At 52.7% G+C, this 20,880-nt stretch overlaps 1 protein-coding gene across 1 annotated transcript; it reads right to left on the bottom strand.

Annotated features, from left to right (window-relative positions):
- Positions 1 to 890: 890 nt before the first annotated feature.
- ANKRD35 (ankyrin repeat domain 35) lies at positions 891 to 20,421 on the bottom strand. Its single transcript, XM_056123055.1, has 14 exons — positions 20,283 to 20,421; positions 12,727 to 12,857; positions 10,873 to 10,961; positions 10,495 to 10,559; positions 10,000 to 10,057; positions 9,802 to 9,872; positions 9,048 to 9,154; positions 8,030 to 8,214; positions 7,206 to 7,243; positions 4,372 to 6,306; positions 2,786 to 2,875; positions 2,537 to 2,602; positions 1,729 to 1,829; positions 891 to 1,203 (listed from the first exon to the last, which is right to left on the bottom strand). The coding sequence occupies exons 1-13, from the start codon at positions 20,319 to 20,321 to the stop codon at positions 1,767 to 1,769; spliced, it is 2,937 nt and encodes a 978-aa protein (XP_055979030.1). The 5' UTR covers positions 20,322 to 20,421; the 3' UTR covers positions 891 to 1,203; positions 1,729 to 1,766.
- Between the last annotated feature and the right edge of the window lie 459 nt (positions 20,422 to 20,880).

The raw sequence follows: 20,880 nt of genomic DNA, 5'->3' as shown, positions 1-20,880 counted from the left end.
GCTTTGCTGCCCTGGTGCGGCCCCAGCTTCCAAGGCAGCTCCTCCCCCCCCCCCCCCATCCTCCCAGCCCTTCCTGCCGACGCTGCCAAACCTCGTGGCTGACCCTGCGTCACCCGACAGCCGGCTGGGCCAAGGCAGTGGGAGGGACCTCGTGGGGCCAAACCCGAGGGACTCAGCCTCGCTCTCACCTCGCAGTGGGGGAGGGAGGAGGGTGGACAGCAGGAAGGGGAGGAGCTCTGGGGAAGTGGCCAAAAGGGACTTTTGGGGGAGGGGGGACAATCTGAGAACTAAGCAGGAGAGCAGAATCCAGCTCTGAGTAGTCATTCCTTCTTCAGAAATCAGATGTCTTTTGACTTGTGTCACAAATCTAGTTGCCTAGTTTAAGCTTGCTCTTTAAAAAATAACATGGATTCAGGAATCCCAGTAGAAATGAGAAAAATGAGAGCTGTGTAAATAGGCCCTTCAGAGATGGGTTTGAGAAAATAAAAGAGTGTTACTCCCCATTTTCAAAAGGGCTGTTTTAGGACTGGAGCAGTAGTACAGCGAGCAGGATGTTTGTCTTATACATGACCAGCCTGGGCTTAATCCCAGGATCCCATATGGTCTGTCCCCCAACCCCCTCCCCCCAGGCTACCAGGAGTGATCCCCAAGCACAGAGACAGGAATAAGACCTGAGCACCACTGCTGTGACCCGAAAAACAAGTGGAAAAAAAGGGGGGGCTGTTTTTTAGACTGTAGGACTTGACCCACTAGTGAATGTGTTGACACTAGTATTTTTCCTTTGTTTATAGTTTGTTCTTTTGGGTTTTTTTCTTGACTTCTTCACTTCTTTGTAGCTTTTTCTTGGTGACCAGTATCTTTTAGTAGTATATAATGGCATAAAATAGGAATAATAAGGATTATTATTATTTCAGGTATGCACACACAGGACTAAAACATATGCCATGGACCATAATAAAGGTTTGAAAGCAGCTGACTTCAGATTTCCTCCCCTACTCCCCTCCGACAGATCAGACAGACACCATCCTGCCTCCGGCTTTATTGCCCAGGCGCTGGCATCCACACCTCCTGTGGCACACGTCTTGATTCCAGCTCTCAGGCTCAGGTCTTCATTCTGGGGTCCACCCCTATGACACCCCTAGAGGTCAATTCCCCAGCACCAGGGCCTGATGGGGTCTTGGCAACCAGGGAGCCTCTTACTTTCTGAAAGAAGAATATTAAAGGATGAAATGCACACACTGGCAGATCTCTGTCTCCTCCCACACATGCCCAGATGTTGGGGGGGGGTGGGGAGGGCCTCATTCATCTGGACTGGAGAAGGTGTCACTTTCATAGGGGAGAGGAGATGGGCTAGAGTAGCTATCCTCTGGTGCAGGAGCCAAAGTGAGACCTTGGTGTCTTCAGAGTCTAAGTTAGAGAACAGCTTTGCACCACGAGCTCATCTCCCACTGTTTGGGTGGCCAAATGTGGTACTTGCTGGGAACTGAATCCAGGCCAGCCCCATGCAAGGCAAATGCCTTAATCTCTGTACTCTCTTTCCTCCAACCCCTGCCCCTGGCCTTCTCAACTGTCCTGACTCCAGCCCTCTGCCCCGCAGGACTCACGGGTGCCAGTCACCACCACCACCACCATCACCAGCCAAAGGAGTCTTGAAATTCATCCTCCAACCTCCTTCCCAAAGTCCTTTCTCCCAGGGCCTTCCCACATCACCCCCAATTCGCAACTTACAGCAGAAAAATCCCATCTCCCTCGAGGCACAGACGACCTCACTCCTCCTGCTTGCTGAGTATGCGCAGTAGAATATTATATACCTCCTGATCCATATAGCCCTAGAGGTGGCAAGAAAGAAAGAAAAAGATGAAAAGTAAAAACTGGGGAGAGACAGGCATGGTAGAGCTCTTAAGGCATCGTAGAATGTGTTTGACTATGTGCTTTATTTTTGAGGTTTGACCTCCTTCTGACCAGTCTTCACAAGGAAGATCATGCTGTGAATGACAGTTATGAATATGAGTTCAAACACCTGGTACACAATAGGTGATTGATTCTTGGTAGTTATTACTAATGAAGGAGCAAACCACCTACCTCTTCCTTGGAAATAATTGTGGAAAGGCCACAGCCAGTGGTACTCAGGGTTTACTCCTGGATCTGTGTTCAGGGATCATTCCTGTGCGGTGCTGAGCACACGACTGAACCTGGGTCAGTTGTGTGCAAAGCAAGCGCCCTACCCACTGTACTCTCTCTCCTGCCTAGGAGGGATAATCTGGCTCCAAAGGAAAGTGAATAAAGCCATACAGAACAGGAGAAGGCCCTAGAGCAGATCAGGCAGTTATACAGATCAAAAAGGAAGCCAACACCTCTGCCCCTTTTTTTCATACAGAATCTCTCTTCATCTACCTGGTGAGTCCCAAAGTCTTCTCTCATCCAAAGCCCAGATCTCAGGAACAAAAGTTTTGGGTGGGTGAGAGAAGGGGCTCCAGTTCTGCCCCCCCGGCCCAGCTTTATGTTTCTCCCTTCTCCAAATCTCTGCCATGCTCACCTGAGCTGCATTCAGCAGATGGTTCCTGTAGGTGGAGATGATCTCTTCATGATTCTTCTGGGAATCCTGGGAGCGAGCACCAAAAGAGGCTTTGTGCCCACCCTCCCACACTCACCCCGAGACCCCAAGTCCAGGAAACGGTGAACTAAGGGGGTCTGCTGTGCCCACAACCTCCACCCACCTACCTACCGGGGCCTCCCTCACACTCCTTACTCCCATCCTGTACCCTTTGCTCTGGCCAAAGCAAACCTGCAGCTGCAGCGTCAGGCGGGCATTCTCCCCCCTAACTGCCAGGACCTCCTCAGAGAGCTGCTCCAGCTTCTTCAACAGCTCCTTGATCTGATGCCAGAGGGAAAGAAAGGGGTTTCGTCAGGCTTGAGTCATTTCCCACCACAGTGACACCTGGGGGTTGGGTTTCACTTCCTGTATTGGGAGTGCAATCTGCCAGATGCCTGACCTGCAGAGACTCCTTCATTGCCCCACACAGTGCTCTAGTGAGAGGAGCAGTGCTTTTCCCAGGCAAGAATTCGTTCACGTGATGTAGATAAGGTCCCTACATTGGATGACTTGTCAAAATCATGCTGCTAACAAGTGATGAACTCATGATCTGAACCAGGATCCTCTGGGACCCCCGCCTGTGATTTCAGCTCTGTGTGTGTGTGGGGGGGGGGGGTCCCTGTTCTGCTTCTGTCATCAGCCTGTGATAGGGAAGGTCACCCTGAGTGGAGTTTTTGTGCTTTGTGAGGTTGGGACATATATACAGTTAATGACAACCAGCAGTCACAGGAACAACAGCAGTAGGAATAATAACAACAGCTAACCTGTTTGTTTGTTTGTTTGTTTGTGGGACACACCCAAGCATGCTCAGGGCTTAGTCCTGGCTCTGCACTCAGAGTGGCTCCGGGAAACTATCCAGGGTGCCTGGGACAAATCCAGTTCAACTATGTGCAAAGCAAACACCCTACCAAGCACTTTTCCTGGGTACTTATATGCCAACAACTGTCTGTGTATGTTAAATATGACACCTTATTCAATGTATTATTCAACACAACAATGTATTGTCATTCCCGTGTTATAGTGAAGAAGAATGATGTGAGTGAGGGGGCAAAGGGGCGCTCTAGGCTCCTGCCTAGTCTACTTTCTCTCTTTTTTAGGGGAAGGTCACACCTGGTGATGCTTGGAGGCCACTTCCCTGCTCCAAGTTTAGCAGGTCTCTAGTAGTGCTGGGGTAGCATGTGGTGCTGAGGACCGAACCCCAAGTTCCAGACCATAGAAGCTAGCTCCGTGGCCCTCTCTTCCTTCCTCCCTCCCTCCCTTCCTTTCTTCCTTCCTTCCTCCCTCCCTCCCTCCCTTCTCACCCTCCTTTCCTTCGTTTCCTTCTTTCCTTTCTTCCTTCTCTCCTTCCTTCCCTTCCTTCCTTCTTTCCTTCCTTCCCTCCCTGCCTTCCTTCCTTCCTTCCTTCCTTCCTTCCCCCTTTCCCCCTCCCTGACCTCCACCTCTCCATCCAGGCCGAGCTCAGGAGCCATTTCCTGCTGTCCAGTGGAGCAAAACCCCAGCAGTCTTCCCAATAAACTAACGAGCCAGCGTCCTCGCAGCAATCACCTGGACACCCTGCTTCCTCAGTCCTGGGGATCCAACCCAGGACCTCCCACACGCAGGGCACGTGCTGTCCCGCTGAGCTCCAGCGGCTGGCCATTCCCCTGCTCCTGCACCCGATCCCAGGCTCTACTGCCAGGCCACTTGTCCCTTCTACTCAAGCCTTTTCTCTTCTCGGACTCGGTCCTTCGCACCACGCGAAGTCTGGGCTAGGTCCTGAGCCCGCGCCTCGCGCTCACCTTGGCCTCCTTGTCGCGGCAGGCCCCGAGCAGATGCTCCACTTTGTCGCGCAGCGCCGCCGCAGTCTTCTCGAACTGCTCGGAGCGCGCACGCAGCTCCCCGGCGCGGCGCTCGTGCTCGGCGGCCCCGCGGCGCTCGTCGGCGGCCGCGGCGCGCAGGCGGCTCAGCTCCCGGCAGGCGGCGTTGTACTTCTCCAGCAGCGCCTTCAGCTCCTGACCCCACGCCTGGGCCTGCGCCACCAGAGAGCCCCGTGTCCTCTCGTGCTGCCGCAGGCTGGCCGCCTCCCGCGCGCGCAGCTCCGCCACCTCTTCGGTGGCCTGGTAGAGCAGCTGCTTCAGCTTCCCGATCTCCTGGCTCTTGCCGCGCATCGTGGCCTGCACCGCACGCAGCTCTTCCTCCAGCTTGCCCAGGTCTTGCTCCAGAGCGGCCACCTGGGGCGCGGCCGCAGCCCCGGGGGAGGCTCCGGGATCTCCCTGAGGGCCAGACAAGCCCCGTAGCTGCTGGTTTTCCTCCTGCAATCGCGCCAGCACCTGTTGGGCTTCGCGGTGCCCTTGCACCAGGGCGCGGACGCAAGCCTGCAGCTGGTGCAGGGGCTCGGCGGCCGTGGGGCCCGAGCCCACCAGGTCGGGTGGCAGGCAGTCCCAGAGCCCCCGCAGCCCACTGCTCTGCGAAGCCAGGCGCGCCCGCAACTTCTCCGTGGCCTCCTTCTCCGTGGCCAGCTCGTCCGTCAGCAGCCCCACGCTCTGCCGCAGCTGCTGGAGCTGAACCTGTGCCTCGGGCTTCGGCACGAACTCGCGCTGCAGCCGTTGGCTCATGGCTCGCAGCTCCCCTTGCAGCCGCTGCCGCTCACGCCCCAGCTCCCCAAGCTCCTCCAGCAAGTTGCTGTTGCTCAGCCTCAGCGCCGACACCTCCTTCTCCAGCTGCCCCTTGCCCAGTCCTCCTCCAGGCCCGTGCTCAGCTCCAGGCGCCCCCAGAGGCTCTCCGCGGACCCCCGGGGCCCTGTCCTCTCGCTCCTCGGTTTCTTCCGCCACGGTTCCCGTGGCTCCCTTCCCCTCAGCGTTCGCCTGCAGCCCAGCCTTGGCCCGATCCAGCCTCGCCAGCACCCGCTCCAGCCTCGCCTCCATCTTCTCCCAGGCTGCGGCGGCGGCTTCGGCCCTGGGGCTGCCCACAGCTCCCTCCTGGCTCGACCTGGACAGCGCGCCCCGGGCAGCCTCCTTTTCTCGCCAGACGGCCGCCAGCTCTTCCCGGAGCTGCAGCAGGAGCTGGTTCAGGGCTGCGGAGCCCCCAGGCTCCACTGCGGGGGCCGCCCCTGGGGCGTGCGCTCTTCCCTCCTGACCTGTGCGCACATGGTGGGCGCGCTCAGGACTCAGGGCAGTCACTGGCTGTGCGGTGACTTCCCTGGGGGTCTCAGACCTTGGGCTCTGCAACGATCCCTCTTCTTCCGGGCGGACCTTGCCACGGGTCTGATGTAGGTTCTCCTGGGGGCCTGCATTCTCCGCAGTGTGCGCCGTCAAGGCTGGTGTTGCAGCTGCCCCTGTGGCCTGATGCTGCCTCTTCAGCTCCTGTATGCGCTCAGCCAGAAGATCCAGCGGCCCGCTGCCCTGTTCCATGCCATCCCCTCCAGGCCTGTCACTGCAGCCATGGCTATCCCCGGCTCCAGCCTCCCGGGATAAAAGGCTTCCCAGCTCTTGCGCTCGCTCTCGTATCTGGTTCTCTAGGCCCACGTAGGCTTCTGCCTGAGCCCTGCACGCTTCTGTCTTCCTCTCCAGCTCCTGCTCCAACTGAGACACTTTCCTCTGCTCCTCTTCGTACTTGCTCCTCCACTCCTCCAAGCAAGGGCCATGGCTCTCCTCCTCTCCCTGCTCCTCTGCGTTGGTCTCCGCTCTCCGTGAACTCTTAGGCCTGCAGCCAGCCTGAGGCTCAGAGGCAGAGGCCTAGGTGAAACACAGAACAGTGATGCTTCCCGAGCTGCCGGCCACTCTCTCCTCTCCTAGGACTCCCTGGAAGGCCCTTTCCTGGCAACTCTGCCTGGAGCTCCTGGAGGCTATGCTTGGGAACCAGGCGGTGCCCGGACTTAAACTCAGACTGTCAGGTGCCAGGCACACCCTCATTCCCTGAGACTATCTCCCTGGCCACTCTCTTCTGGGATCTTTTTAAACTTTGATTTTATTTTGTTTTTTTCTGTCTTTAGGTCACACTTATTGGTACTTGGGGGTTGCCCCACCATGTAGTACCTAGGATAGCACCTGGGCCTCCCACTTGCATAACCTGTGTTGTCCTTTCAGCTCTCTTCCCAGTCCCTAAAATGTGTTTTGTTGGTGGGTACACCTGGCAGTGCTTGGGGGACCCCATGTGGTGCTAGGGATGGAAACTGGGTCGGCTGCCAGCAAGGCAAGCACCTTAACCTTAACCCCTTTACTATCTCTCCAGGCCCCTGAAAATGGGGGGTTTGGTGTTTTTTTTTTAAGTTTTTTTTTTTGCCACACCCATCAATGCTCAGGGTTTACTCCTGACTCCGCATTCAGGAATCACTCCCAGCAGTGTTTGGCAACCATATGGAATGCCAGGGATTGAACCAGCACCTGAAAATGTATTTTTTGTAGAGACTACCCTCATTTATGCTTGGGAGCTCCCAGGGTTACAGCCGGCAGTGCTGGGGGACAGGGCATATGGTTCCAGTGACTAAACTCAGGGTCCCGCTCAGAGGGTGTGGTTCAGACTATGTGACCTTTGTCCCAGCCAGCAGAATTCAATTCTCTCAGCCACAGGGTCACCCCTCAGAGATACCTTATCTGGGGGCAGGAGCAAAACCAGGAAGCACTTAAGGTCTTACCTTGGATGCAGCATCTGGGTGTTGAACTAGCCCCTGACCTGTAGAAAAAGATGGCGGGTAGGGGTGTGAGAACCTGACCCTTTGGGTGGGGAGCAGGGAGGTGGTTGGCTCAGATACCACTCTTGGTGGAGCTTAGGGGACCATATGTGGTACTTGGGACCTAACCTGGCTCAGCCATGTGCAAGGCCAGCACCTTCCCTTGTAGTGCCACTCCAGACCCACTAACTCTTTCTTTAGTTCGCACACTCGACACTGTGCCAAACACTGGCATGGGCACCAGGACTTGAGTGGCAGGCAAGGTGGAGTTGGTCTGTCATCTGAGGGACTAACAGTGTGGGAGGGCAAGAGGGATCAACCAGCAATCACACAAATGGTTGTACAAGGACAACTCTGTCATGCTGGTTATCGGGCCAGAGTTTCCTTCAGCAGAGACAATGATGTGACCATGTTTTGAAGGAATTTGAGATATTTTTGTAACCATGGCAAGAAATAACTAAACTTGAAAATTATTTGTCAGATGGATTATTTCTAGGGGAACAAATGGGATTCTAAGAAGTTTTTTTGGATTCTCAACCATTAGGGGAACTAGTTTTGCTTTGGGTTTTTTTTTTTCTTAATCTTCCCTCCAGCTTTCAGTTTTTGGGTCACACCCAGAGGCACTGAGGGGCTACTCTTAGCTTTGATCTCAGGACTCTGGTCTAAGGGCCAGAAAGGCCGGGAACTGAAGCTAGGTGTGCAGCACGCCGAGTTCCTACTCAGCACCTCCAGCACCTCTCGGCCTGCTGAGGAGATTCTTGAAGCCAGGATGTAGAAGCAAGTACTACCTCCCCGCCGCCGCCGGTCCAGAGCCTGCTGCAGCAGCCCCCACAGCGCCTGGTCCTGTGTGCGCAGGGCATAGTGCAGAGCATCGTGGCCAGTGCTGTCCAGGGCCCCTGCATCAGCCCCGTGGCTCAGGAGCAGTTCTGCCACCTCTGCACTGCCTCTCTCACAGGCTAGGATCAGCGCCGACCTGGAGGGGAGAGAGATGGGAACTAGGCAACCCCTGTGAGGCCCTGGGGTCCTGCTTCCAGGCAGTACACTCACAGGCTTTGTGCTCTTCGTGCTCCCGGGACCCACAGATCCACAGGCATGGAGGGAAAGCATGAGACCAGACTTTTTCATAGGACATGTCTTGAGCTGCAGCCTTCAGAAAGCCAGGGACCAATTGGAGCCAACTGACCACCATTTCCACTTGCATTCTGTCTTAAGCTGCTACCTGAGTTATTAGAAGTAAGTCTTCCATTGCTTAGAAGATTGCTTGAAAGCGAGTAAATGGAGGACTGGAGCGATAGTATAGGAGGTAGGGTATTTGTCTCGCCCATAGCCAATCTGGGTTTGATCCCTGGCATTCCATATGGTCCTCCCAGCACTGCCAGGAGTAATTCCTGAGTGCAGAGCCAGGAATAATCTCTGAGCATTGCTGGGTGTGGCTCGGAAAAACAAACAAACTAAAAGTGAATAAATGGAACCAATGGAGCAGAGGTTCAGATTCGACTCTGGAGTCATCGCCACGACACAGACCGTGATGGTGGCAGCTCAACCTGAAAGTCCAAGAAAAACTGGCTCAGCTCAGCTCACCAACAAGAAATGCGTCAGGGAATCTTCTGACCCACCATGTGGAGGAAGTTCTCAAGTACACAGACCCACTTTCTTCCTGTACCCACACATAGCACACACACACACAGAGATGCACACAGGCATGCACAAGCATGCACATGTGTGTTCACACACAGACACACACGTGAGCATGCACACGCACTCTTTGCCTAGCAGCTCCTTCGGGGCCTGGGTCTGGGGGCTCACTTGTCATCCTTGTCAGTGACGTTGACGCGGGCACCTCTCTGCAGCAGTTGTGAGCAGATCGCTGCGTGACCCCCCAGGGAGGCAATCATCAGCGGGGTGCGTCCGTCCTGCACACATTGTGGGAAGGGGTTCATGAGCCAGAGGCCTCACACAGGCTTACTAGTCCCTACTCCCTGCTCCTTTCCCAGAGAAGAGGGTCAGTGTGGGCTGTGGGCTCCAAGTGGGGGAATGGATGCCTCAGTTTTTTCTAAGCTGGGGGCACTAGAACGTCCAGATCTGGGCAGGGGCGGGTGGTAGTAATGTCTCAGGTGCACTTGCAGAGGAATGTTTTCTGTCTTTTTGTTTAAAGAAACTGTATATCCTGGGGGCCGGAGTGATAGCACAATAAATAGGGCATTTGCCTTCCATGCAGCCAACCCAGGTCTAATCCCTGGCATCCCATATGGTCCCCCAAGTACGGCCAGGAGTAATTTCTGAGTGCAGAGCCAGGAGCAACTCCTAAACATCGCCTGGTGTGACCCAAAAAAAGCTAAACAACAGCAGCAAAAAGTTTATATCCTGGGGAACACTGAGGGATTTTTTTGGAAAAAGGAGGCATCAGGCCAAATAAATTTGAGAACATGAGTCAGGAGACAAGACTTCCTCTCTCCTCTCTGGGAGGAAGAGGAGGAGGATGAGGAGGTCCTGCTGCAGAGCCAGCCCTGGACACAAAATCCACCAGCATGAAACCCGGTGGAGCAGCCGCGGCACTTACATTATCCAGGACGTCCAGGAAAGCTTCATGGTCACACAGCAGAAGCACACTGGAAGCACAGCCTGAGGAGGCTGGGAGGGCAGAGGCAGAGTTGGTGGCAAGCAGTGAGGCCCCTCCTCAGACCCTCTTAGCAGTCAGTCCTGGCCCAGCCCTCATACCCCGTGTCCTCCTAACTCTTTCACGCATCTTGTCACACACCTGCCCAGTGCAGTGGACTTCGGTTCTCTGCATCCACAGCATCTTCATTGGCTCCGTGCTGCAAACAGCCAGAGAGGGAAGCAGAAAGGAGCGATGGATGCATCCTGGATGCAGCAGCTTCCTACACCATGAACTCACTCCACCACAACCCACAGCAGGATGGTGCTTCATTGAAACCCGCTGCCATCTCCCACCTCCCCAGCACTCTGGGACTTCAGCTAGGCGGTGGAGATTTTTGTGTCCACAGGGATACTTCGACTGTGGCTGGCTGGCCACGCTGTCTTGTGATTTGCCATCAAGGGCAGCATTAAAGCTAGTGCTCACACCCATGAGCTGTCATTCATACACACGTGAGCCCTTGAATATATGATTCCCTTCATGTTAATTGGAGATGAGAGGGATGCACTTGACCGAGCATTTCCTGGGACTACAAGACAAGTTTGGGAGACTCTGGGTCCATGTCTGCCCCTCACAGCACACTAGGAAGGTTCTTACCTGCAGCAGGACCTTGACACACTGAGGCTGGCAGGAGATGGTAGCCAAGTGCAAGGCGGTGCTGCCTGAAAGGAGAAGGAGGGAGAGAGGGAGGAAGGCCTGTGCTTGTCAGTGACTCACCTGGACGCAAGATAATCAGAGGGAGATTAGACAGAGAAGCTGCAGCTATGGATTCCTGTTCCCCTAGAAATTCCTGTTCCCCCAGTGCCTTGTCCCTGGGTGGAGAAGGGAGTGATGATGATGTGGACCTGGACTGTGGGGGAACCCCAGCAGGAGATTCGTTAGAAAGAAGGCAGAGAAGCTGGGGTGATTGTTGGAGCAGATCCAGCACAGGTCCCCACCACTGCTGGACAGGGTGATGCGAGTGGTTGGACTCACCATCCTCATTCTTGCTGTTGATATCAGCCCCATTGGCCAGCAGCAGCATCAGACATTCTGTCAGGCCCTTGGAGGCTGCGAGATGGAACCTGCCAGAATCCAAGTGAAGAGGCAGAAGGATGAAGGAACTAGAAGTGGGACAATCTTTTTTTGTTGCTGTTGTTTTCTTTTGAAATTTTACTTAACTATTTGGTTTTAGGGCCATACTCAGCAGTGCTCAGCAGTACTCCTACTTCTGCAGTCAGAAATTACTCCTGGAAGTGCTTGGGGGGACCATGTGGATGCCACAAATTGAACCCTGGTTGGCTGTGTACAAGGCAAGCACCTGCTCAGGGGACCTTGTAATGCTGGGCTGAAGCATGCAGAGAGCCACACATGTGCCAACACTGTGAGTCACCTCTCTTGCTAGTGGGACAATGTTTTTTGTTTGTTTGGGGGCCACACCTGGCAGTGCTCAGGGCTTCCTACTGACTCTGTGATCAGGGGTTTGGTGGAACTTATGCAGTGCCAGAGATCAAATCTGGAGTTGGCTGCATGCAAGGCAAGTGACTTCTTTCTGTCCTATGTCACCGGGCCTGTGGGAGACACTTAGAAACACTGCCCTGCTATACTTTCTCACCCAAAAGCCAACCTCAGAGGTAGAGAGGGCAGCTTCTGCTACCTGTGTGCCCTGCAGAGTGCAGAGAAGTCAGGGACAGCACAGACAGACATGAGAGTTGCAGGTCCCTAGCCATTTTGACCAATGACAGCTGCCCAGAGAATGCATAGTCTTCACACTCTGATGCAGGCCCCTTAGCTGTATGGCTGTGTCACTGAAAGAGGCAGTCAGTGGGAGCAGAGGCCTGGGGGTATGGAGGCTGATGTAGGTGGAGATGAGGTAATATGCCACTGTTCGCTAACCCAGAGACTCGCAGACTGTCATTCCATTCCTGATCCCCGGCAGTCTCCCTTCTACCTGGGTAATGAGAAAAGATATGAGTGGCAGATACTTGTCCTGCATCCATGTATGAGGCCCTGGGCTGATTCTACCCTGAGCACAGGAGAGTGTCACCAAAAAAACAAAGAAAAAAAATAGGAGTCTAGAAGTCCCCAAATGCATTTGTCCTGTCCCCTCTTTTCTAAAAAAAATATCATTCAGGTCTAGAGAGAGAGTAGAGTGGTAAGGTGCTCGTCTTACACCCCTGGCACCATGCAGGGTCCCCTAGTCCCCACCGGGACTGATCTCTGAGCACAGAATCAGGAGTAAGCCCTGAGCACCACCAGGTTCATCAGCAGCCCCCGAACATCCCCTTCTTGAGGAACAGAAAGCACCACCTTCCGGCTGCCCCACTGCAGTCTTAGTCACCAGTGAATGGTTCAGTGCCCCCCATTGGTAAGTCCCAACGAGTGCAGGAAACTGCTCTCCTGGGAAAACTAGTTTTTTTGTTTCTTTCTAAGGCAGGTACTGTGTCTTGTTTTGGTTTGTTTGTTTGTTTGTTTGTATGTTTGTTTGTTTGGGGGGATTTGGGCCACACAGGAGATCATGTCTGGTGAGTCTCAGGGAACCCTATGTAGTGCCGCAATCGAACAGGGAAGCAGGATGCAAGGGTACTGTGTGCTTGCACCCATCCTGTCTCTCTGACCCTTTGTGTCCTGTTCTCATCAGTATTGTTGGTCTGAGCTGCGAAGTGGCTGGAATCCAGGGACAATACCTTCTTCATTCTTTTGTACGGCCCATGGAAGAACATTCTGGAGTGTTTGCTGACTCAGACAAAGGGCCCTGACGTGGAGGCTGTTGTTGTCCCCATCGTTAACTGGACTGGGACCTTCCAGAAGGAAGCACATTGAGGGTGGGTGCGGGGGGGATGGACTTACGGGGACTGGCCACTGGGGTCCAGCTTGGTGGGTCGGGCTGACTTCCTGGAGGCCAGGGCTGCCACGCGTCCCACATCCCCCCGTTGCACGGCCTCCAGCAGCTTCTGGTCACGGCGGTTCCATCGCTCCACCTGGTTTGTAGCCACACACGGGTGCCGTAGAGAAAGCACAGAGGGAGACATGAGGAGGGCAAGTAGAGGAGAGGATATCTAGGATCTTTCAGTGTCCCCCTGGATGGCTTCATTCTCCATGAACCAGATGTTCTCCAACTGGTATTCCACCAGGAACAGCTGCCAGGGATAAGCTTCTATGACACAGGCCTGGAGCCAAAGGTGATTGTGTCACTGAGAGAGAAATCCTAATGGAGACTGCGAGTACAGGACCCCACACAACTGCTTCATGGTCCCTGTGAGTGGGGCCAGGAAGCCCCTGCATGACTCCTTCCTCTTCAGCTCTCTAGTAGGACCCACACAGGTTCCTCCTGCAGGACTCACCACTCCTCTCCCCTCCCTGCCACTGTGCCTCAGTATGTCACAAACCAAAATGCTAGCTCTAGGTTACAGCTGTAAGTCTGAATTCTGGCCCTCCATCTCTGCCCACTGTTTGTGGGACCCATCTTGAGTCTGAATGCTGGGCCCTCCCAGCTCTGTCCACTGTGTATGAGCTCCACCTCGAGTCTGAATGTTGCCCCGCATTTTCCATCTCTGCCAACTGATGGTGGGCCCCACTGGCTTTGAGGAGGCAAAGTTTCCTTCATTCTTCCTTTCTTTTTCTATTTTCTTCTTTATTTTTTTTTTGGGGGGGAGAATGAGGTACACCTGGCGATGCTTAGGGTTTACTTCTGGCTATGCACTCCTGGCAGTGCTGGGGGACCATATGGGATGCCAGGAATCGAACTCAGATCAGCCCCATGCAAGGCAAACACCCTACCAGCTGTACTGTCTGTCTGACCTTGAAGCAGTTTCTGTTCTCTCTTCTGTGCCTGTGTCCTGTGACTTGTTGATCTTCCTGCCTTGGTTCCAGCAAGCAAAGGGCAGATGGGATCTCTGCCACCCAGAGGACGCGGCCTCCCCTCCTCCTGCTACCACTCCCTCCTGTGTTCCTGGCCGGGAGCAGCTGTCCCAGACAACAGCCACACCTGGGCCAGCATTGTTCTATTGCTCCAGCTAGAGTTTTGCGGGTGGTGGGGTAATTACAATAATTGAAGTATCACAGGGCGTGAAAGAGAGAACCCTGGAAACACCCAGGGTTGAAAGCACACACACACAAAAAGCCTGCTTTGATCCAGAAATGGGAAAGGAATGGAAAAGAGATGAAAAAAAATTTTTTTTAAACTGCAGCACGTGTGGCAGGCAGAGAGATAGGACCGTGGGTAAATCCCTTGCCTGGCACACAGCTAACACTCCTTCAACCCCCAGTACCACATAAAGGTCCCTTGATCCCAGTACCAAGAATAACCCCTGAAGACTGTTGGATGTGGCCCCAAAACATAACCAAACAAAACTTTGCTCTTGGGCCCAGAGAGTTAGTACAGTGGCCATAGGGGTTAAATTTGCAGCACCCCATAAGTTCCCCTGACCCCACTAGGAGGGATCCCTGAGTGCAGAGCCAGGAGTAAGCCCTGAGCACTGACTAGTGTGACTCCAAAACTAGTTATTATAAAAATAATAATAAAAACCTGTAGTATGGGGGCTGGAGTGATAATAAAGTGACTAGAGAGTTTGCCTTGCATATGGCTGACCTGGGTTTGATTCCTGGAATCCCATATGGTTTCCCAAGCATCACCAGGAATGATTCCTGAGTGCAGAACCAGGAGTAGCCCCTGAGCATCACCAGATGTGTTCTCCCCAAAAGAAGACTGCTATATGGGGAAAAGGGTCACAGGTGAAGAGTTGGTCAGTAGGCCTGTGTCATGGTGTAGTTCTACTACTTTCTCATCAATGTGACCTAGAGTAAAGCCATATTAAACACCTCTAACCTGTATCCTCATCTATAAAGTATGGGAAATAATGACTACCTCATCGTGCTATGAGTGTTAAATGAGCTAATGTATATAGAAGCTCTCTGTGAACTATCAAGAGTCATGCCAGTGTATGCCATCCTTGGGACAAAACAGGAAGTGGTGGAGGTTGCTTTTATGAGGTGTCATCTCAACAAGAGGCTTGGGAGGAGATAGGGAAAATGGCGTCCACAGAAGCCAAATAACTTGGATACTATTTACACAGCCAGGGAAAACTGTTCATCAAAAGTAGGAAAGATCTTCAATGGGTCAACCATAAACTTATCTGGGGTAGGTGAATTCTAAGAAGATGCCCCTGGAAAGTTCTTGTAAGTCTTTTGCTTTCAGTGCTATGGAAGTAGATGTCAGGGAGGGAGGATATTCTTTTATCTGCCTGATAAAGGAAGAACCTGACGCACACTGAGGTAAAATCATTGACCAGGGTCACAACACAAAATAGAGGTTAAAAATGAGACTAGAGAGGCCAGACCCATAGTACAGCAGATAGGGAGCTTGCCTTGCACATTGCATCCCCAGCCCTCCATATGGTCCCCTAAGCCTGCCCAGAGTAATTTCTGAGTGCAAAGTCAGGAACTACAATTGAGCATCCTTAGATGAGGCCTACCCCTCCCCCTAAAAAGAAAAAGAAAACAAATGAGATTAGAACCCTGATGCCCAATTCTAGTTCTTCCCACCAGAAACCACTGTGACTGAGCTCTGAATACACTTCCTGGCTTCTAAATAGTTTAAGATTGCCTCTAGGGCAAAATCTCCTGCTTTGAGTCTACTCCCTGTGTGAAGACTCTCCAACATGTTGGTTCTCAAGGGACAAAATAAGCAAAACAATTCCCCCACATATCAACAGATGCCAAGGAGTTAAGAATACATTAACCACATCTCTTGGGAACCAAGAAGCCCTAGGGAAAAGCAAAGCATTCGAATTACACCTCTGCCACCCCGTGGCACTGCTATCAGCCAAACTCAACTGAAATCTTCTATCTAAAATCCTGATTTGGGGGGGGGTGCCAGAGAGATTGTACAGGGGTGAAGACTCTTGCCTTGGAGGTGTCTGACTCTCACTAGATCCCTGATATATGGTCCCCCAGCCCTGTCAGCAGTGATTCCTGAGCACAGAGCCAAGAGTAAGCTCTGAATATCACTAGGTGTGTGTTACCCCCTAAAACCAAATTGAATAAATAAATTCATGATTCTAGGGCTGGAAAGATAGTACAAAGTGTTAAAGCAGTTGACCCAGGTTCGATACTCAGCATGGCATATGGTCTCCCAAGCACTTCCAGGAGTAATACCTGAACACACAGCCAGGAGTAGCTCCCCAGCATTGCCAGGCATGTCCCCCAAATCCAAATTTATAAATAAATAAAATCCTGATTTCAGAGATGGATGCAATGAGTATGGCTAGAGACAGAGTACATGGCTCACACGTGAGAGGGCATACTCAGCCCCCAGCATTGGGCTAGGAATTACACAGCAATTATAAACCCCATACCACATGGCTTCTCAGCACCACTGCACATGGCCTTAAACCAAAACTGATTATTTGATTTAAGAAACAATAAAGAGGAACTAGAGTAATATTATGGCAGGCAGGGCATTTGCTTTGCACATGGCCCAAACCCCAGGACTACCTATGGTCCCCTGCACCCTGCCAGGAGTGATCCCCAAGCACAGAGCCAGGAGTAATCCCTGACCACTGCCAGGTATGGCCCCCAAACAATAATAATAGTAAAGTAAAGTAAAGGCCTTCCTGTTGATCATCGATTTGCTCGAGCGGGCCCAGTAACGTCTCCATTGGAGACTTTGTTGTTACTGTGTCTGGCATATCGAATACTCTCGGTAGCTTGCCGGGCTCTCCGAGAGGGGCGGAGGAATCGAACTCGGGTCGGCCATGTTGGCTGCGTGCAAGGCAGATGCCCTACCCGCTGTGCTATCGCTCCAGCCCTAACAATAATAATAATAATAATAATAATAATAATAATGATAATAATAATAATAATGATAATAATAATAATAATGGGCTGGAGCGATAACACAGCAGATAGGGCATTTGCCTTGCACTCGGCCAACCCAGGTTCGATTCCTCCACCCCTCTCAGAGAGCCTGGCAAGCCACCGAGAGTATCCCACCCATACAGGAAAGCCTGACAAGCTACCCATGACGTATTCGATATGCCAAAAACAGTAACAACAAGTCTCACAATGGAGACATTACTGGGCCCGCTCAAGTAAATTGATGAACAATGGGAGGACAGTGCTACAATAATAATAATAATACATAGCTGGGGATATAGCATAGTGGTACATTGCTTGTCTGGCAATTGTGAGGCCCTGGGTTTGATCCCACACACACCAAGAAACAATGAAAAAACTAACATAATTTCTGTCACATAGTAGGTGCAGAATAAATATCACTTCAAATACCCACTCTTCCTAGCCTTACTGGGCAGAGTTTGAATATTTCTGAAAGGGCCCAGAATTCTCCACCTAGGGGCATGTAAGGAAGGGATCACACCTGTAATCAGCCAAGACAGAGCAGACAACGTATGAAGATGGTAAAGGTGCTTCTTAGCATACGTCATTTCTAGCTAGATCTATGATCACCCAGTCTACTCCCTATACTCTTGTAATTCTAGAATTGAGAGTGACTAGAGATCCTCTTTTTCTAGGGGTTTCCCAAGTAGTACTCAAGAGGCTCAGGGGTTCTCAGTTCTTGGTCAACTGGGCCTGTGGCTCAGTCTGAGGACCCAGGATGCAGTGCTGCTAATGTGGCTTGAGGTCATACTCATATGTGCTCAGAAGACCTCCAGGCTTCAACCTGTGATGCTTAGGGACCATCTGGTACTGAGTAGGGAATCAAACCAGAGTTGGCTGCATACAATGCATGAACCTTTACCATTATACCATCTCTCTGACCCATGGATGGAAATTCTTCATGGTCAAAATTCAACAGAACTGGGTGAAGATGTTCAAAGTAACACTTTCAAATTTCAAGATGTGATCCATTGTTCATCCCAGTGCTTTGGAACAGAGGCACTGGGTTCCCATCAGAGATTCCAGGGAGTGATCAGCAAATTAATCAGTAGACTCATAAACAAGTATCATCTTTGTGTTTCTGTAGCTAAGATTAGGGGGCTTTTGTAGAAATAATAGCAGCCTCTCCTTGTCTCTGGCTGTGTGCCTGAGCATTCCATCAAGATGAAACAACTTAAGAGAGAAAGAGTGGCTACTGCTGGAGGGCAGGAGATGGAACGGAAAGCCTGCCCTGGGGAGCCAGGGGCTGACTTTCCATCTCTCTTTGCCATTGACATTTCTCTGAGCTCATATGGTGCCAACTGTCCAAAGCTATTTTCTGTGGTAGTGAGGGTGGGCTGACACATTGTGATCCACAAGGCGTCCTCTGCTTGGCTGAGCTAAAACGAGTTTATAGGAGCCAGATTTTTTGCTTGTTTTGCTGATCTTTCTGATTCTGGATAGCTTAGATTACTTTGAAAGTAATCACTAAATTTTCCATCTGCATCTCAGTCTCAGGGTGCAGGGCGCTGGCTCCAGACCCAGGGGAGCGAGAGGGGCTGCGCAGGCTAATCTTCCAGCATGACTGGAAAGTCAGACTGTGGGAGTGACCAGGAAGACAGCCACATGCTTCTCTGTCAAACAGGTCCAGAGTCCTTAGCCACCCAGGGAGCTGAAGAATCTCATGAGAAGCTCATGAGAAGCTCATGAGGAAACAATTAACAGCTGGGACTGGCCTATTTTCAAGATTTCTGTGATCATAACCTGACTTTTTTCCCATTTAGCTCTAAATCTCTTCCAGTGCACTTTCTATAATGTTGTTACACTAAAGAGAGTTCAGAATTCATGCAAAGTCTTTATGGTCAAACCTCTCTCTGGAGGTGGGGGGAGGACAGTGGTTTGCTTTCAAATTCTGATATTCAGTCCAGTACCCACTCTAGCACCTTAGAAAGGAGATACTGACCAAGGATTGGATTGGAGAGGCAGCAGATAGTCTCCCCATTCCTAGGAAGAGAGAAGACTCGACCAACCCCAGGGAAAGGGCAATGTGGAGTACATTCAGTAACTAGGGAAGAGTTCACATGAATAGAAAAAAATCACAGTGAAATCAGGCAGAGTCTGGCCAGCTCAGTTTCTGGTACCTCAGGTAGTCACTCCATAAGTGCCTTTTGATTGGTTGCTGGAGGTGTGGAAACTCAGCTGAGAAGCAGATGTAAGTGGGACAAGGACAGGCTTCAACGAGTCCCTGCTCTTGCCTCATATATCTCCCTTGCAGGTGTCTGTGACTTGCAGAATGAGCTGAGCACTCCCCTCTTGGCTTATGAGCGAGGCCACAAAGGGCAAGTCAGGCCAAGCAGTGTTGCTGCAAAAGGGGCCACAATCACTTCTCCGTGAGCGCAACCCAGTCTCTACAGAAAGCTCCATCCAGGGACGGGGATCTGCAAGAGATCTTTAGAGGAGAAGCTGCAGACTCCCTGAGTCACCACTTTCTGTAATCACCTTCCTTGTGCTTCCTTCCAAGAGAACTGGGGCAGTCAAGTGATGTCTATGGAGGACTCTCCCCATGAGTCCCCCCATCCCTTCTTCCCTCATCATCACCTTCCCCCTCTCCAAGGAAACAGAGAACAGAATGGGTGAGGGCTTAAGGGCTTAAGGCTCAGGAAGATTCTGGGGAGTAAGTGGTTAGATGGGCCCAAGAACCAGTCTGATGAGGAGAAACTGCAGTGAACTGGCTGGGGTGGATTCTGCAGGAACTCACCCAGCTCTCTGGGGAGCGGCCAGACCATACCTCTCTGGCCGCGCCTGTCAGCCTGGCCTGGCTATGAGATTAACCCACAGAGAGCAGGCAGATGGAGGTCCAGGCAAAGGGGAAGAGAGACACAGGAGAACTCTGGGCAGAGGTTGAAGGGGAGAATGGGAAGAATGGGGGGTGGGGGGGACAGCTGTTGTGGGAGTGTTGAGTGGAAAGACGTGTGGAATGGCTGGGTGAGGTTTGGAGGGCCCGGGTGATGGAGAGAGAACAGGAGTGGAAGTGCCTGGAGGAGAAGACATCAGGGGCTCCTCCTCTAAGAGGGGACTCTGAACAGAGGGGTTGGGGAAGGCAAATGGGAGAAAGTGTGGGGCAGGATTGTGAGGACAAGTCTGGTCTGGGAAATGGGATCATGAGAGAAGAAATGCATCTCGGTTCTGCTCAGGTTTGGGGACTGCGCAGGTGTTTGGGAGACAGCTCTGCACCAAGCAGAACATGAGTACAGAATCTTCAGGAGCGGGTAGGGACTGCAGGAAACGTACCAGAAGTTGGGGCTGTCAGTTTTGAGTACAAAAAAGGGCAGAGGGGAAGGAGGACAGAGTTAGAAAGGCAAATCGGAGCCGGGGTACAGGGTCTAGGGGAGACAGGACTGCAGAAGCGGGAGAGCTGGGAAGACTGGTCGAGAAAAAAGGCGGTGGCGCATGGAGATGGGACTCAAGACTTCTGTCACCTAGGGGCTAGACCCCTGCCCCATTGCCCATCTTCCCAATTTGGCACCTACCGCCACCTGTGAGCTGGAGCAGGAGAAGATGCGCTTCATGGCCGAGGCCAGGGCCACGGGGGGACGGGGACGCGCGGAGAGTGGGGCCACGGGTTCTCCGACCCACGGGACTCGCTGGGCTGCAGCAGGCAGTGCGGGAGGGAGCTGTCAAAAGCAAAGCAGGACCGCCCCCGGGCCCGCCTCAGGGCCCGCCCCCGGACACGCCCCCGGGTCCGTCTCGCCAGTCAGGGACAAAAACCCTAGTACTGGGACTGAAAGCTCCGCCCCTAGTCCCGCCCCACCAGGTCCCTGCGGAGGTTAGAAACCCGCAGCGGCGGCAGCAGGAGGTCTGTTCTCAGCCCTCTCCCTCCCAAACTGAACCAGCCCTCAGCTTCTACCGACGCAGTGGGAGACTATCCCTTGGACTCTAGGTAAAACTCTTTCCCTGGCGCCTCCGCTCAAGCTGAGGCCCCACCCCTCCCTGCCGGTCAAGGCCGAGGCCCCGCCCATTTCCTTGCCGGCCCAGCCTTAGGCCCCGCCCCTCCCCGCCGGTCCAGGCTGAGGCCCCGCCCCATTCCCCGCCTCGGCTCCGCTCCTGGAGGCAACCAATCGGGATTTC

The sequence above is a fragment of the Sorex fumeus genome, unplaced genomic scaffold, assembly GCF_029834395.1.
Source record: "Sorex fumeus unplaced genomic scaffold, SorFum_2.1 ptg000047l, whole genome shotgun sequence".
Taxonomy (NCBI): domain Eukaryota; kingdom Metazoa; phylum Chordata; class Mammalia; order Eulipotyphla; family Soricidae; genus Sorex; species Sorex fumeus.
The sequence above is the reverse complement of the archived record's forward strand: the minus strand, read 5'-3'. Positions and strand labels throughout refer to the sequence as shown.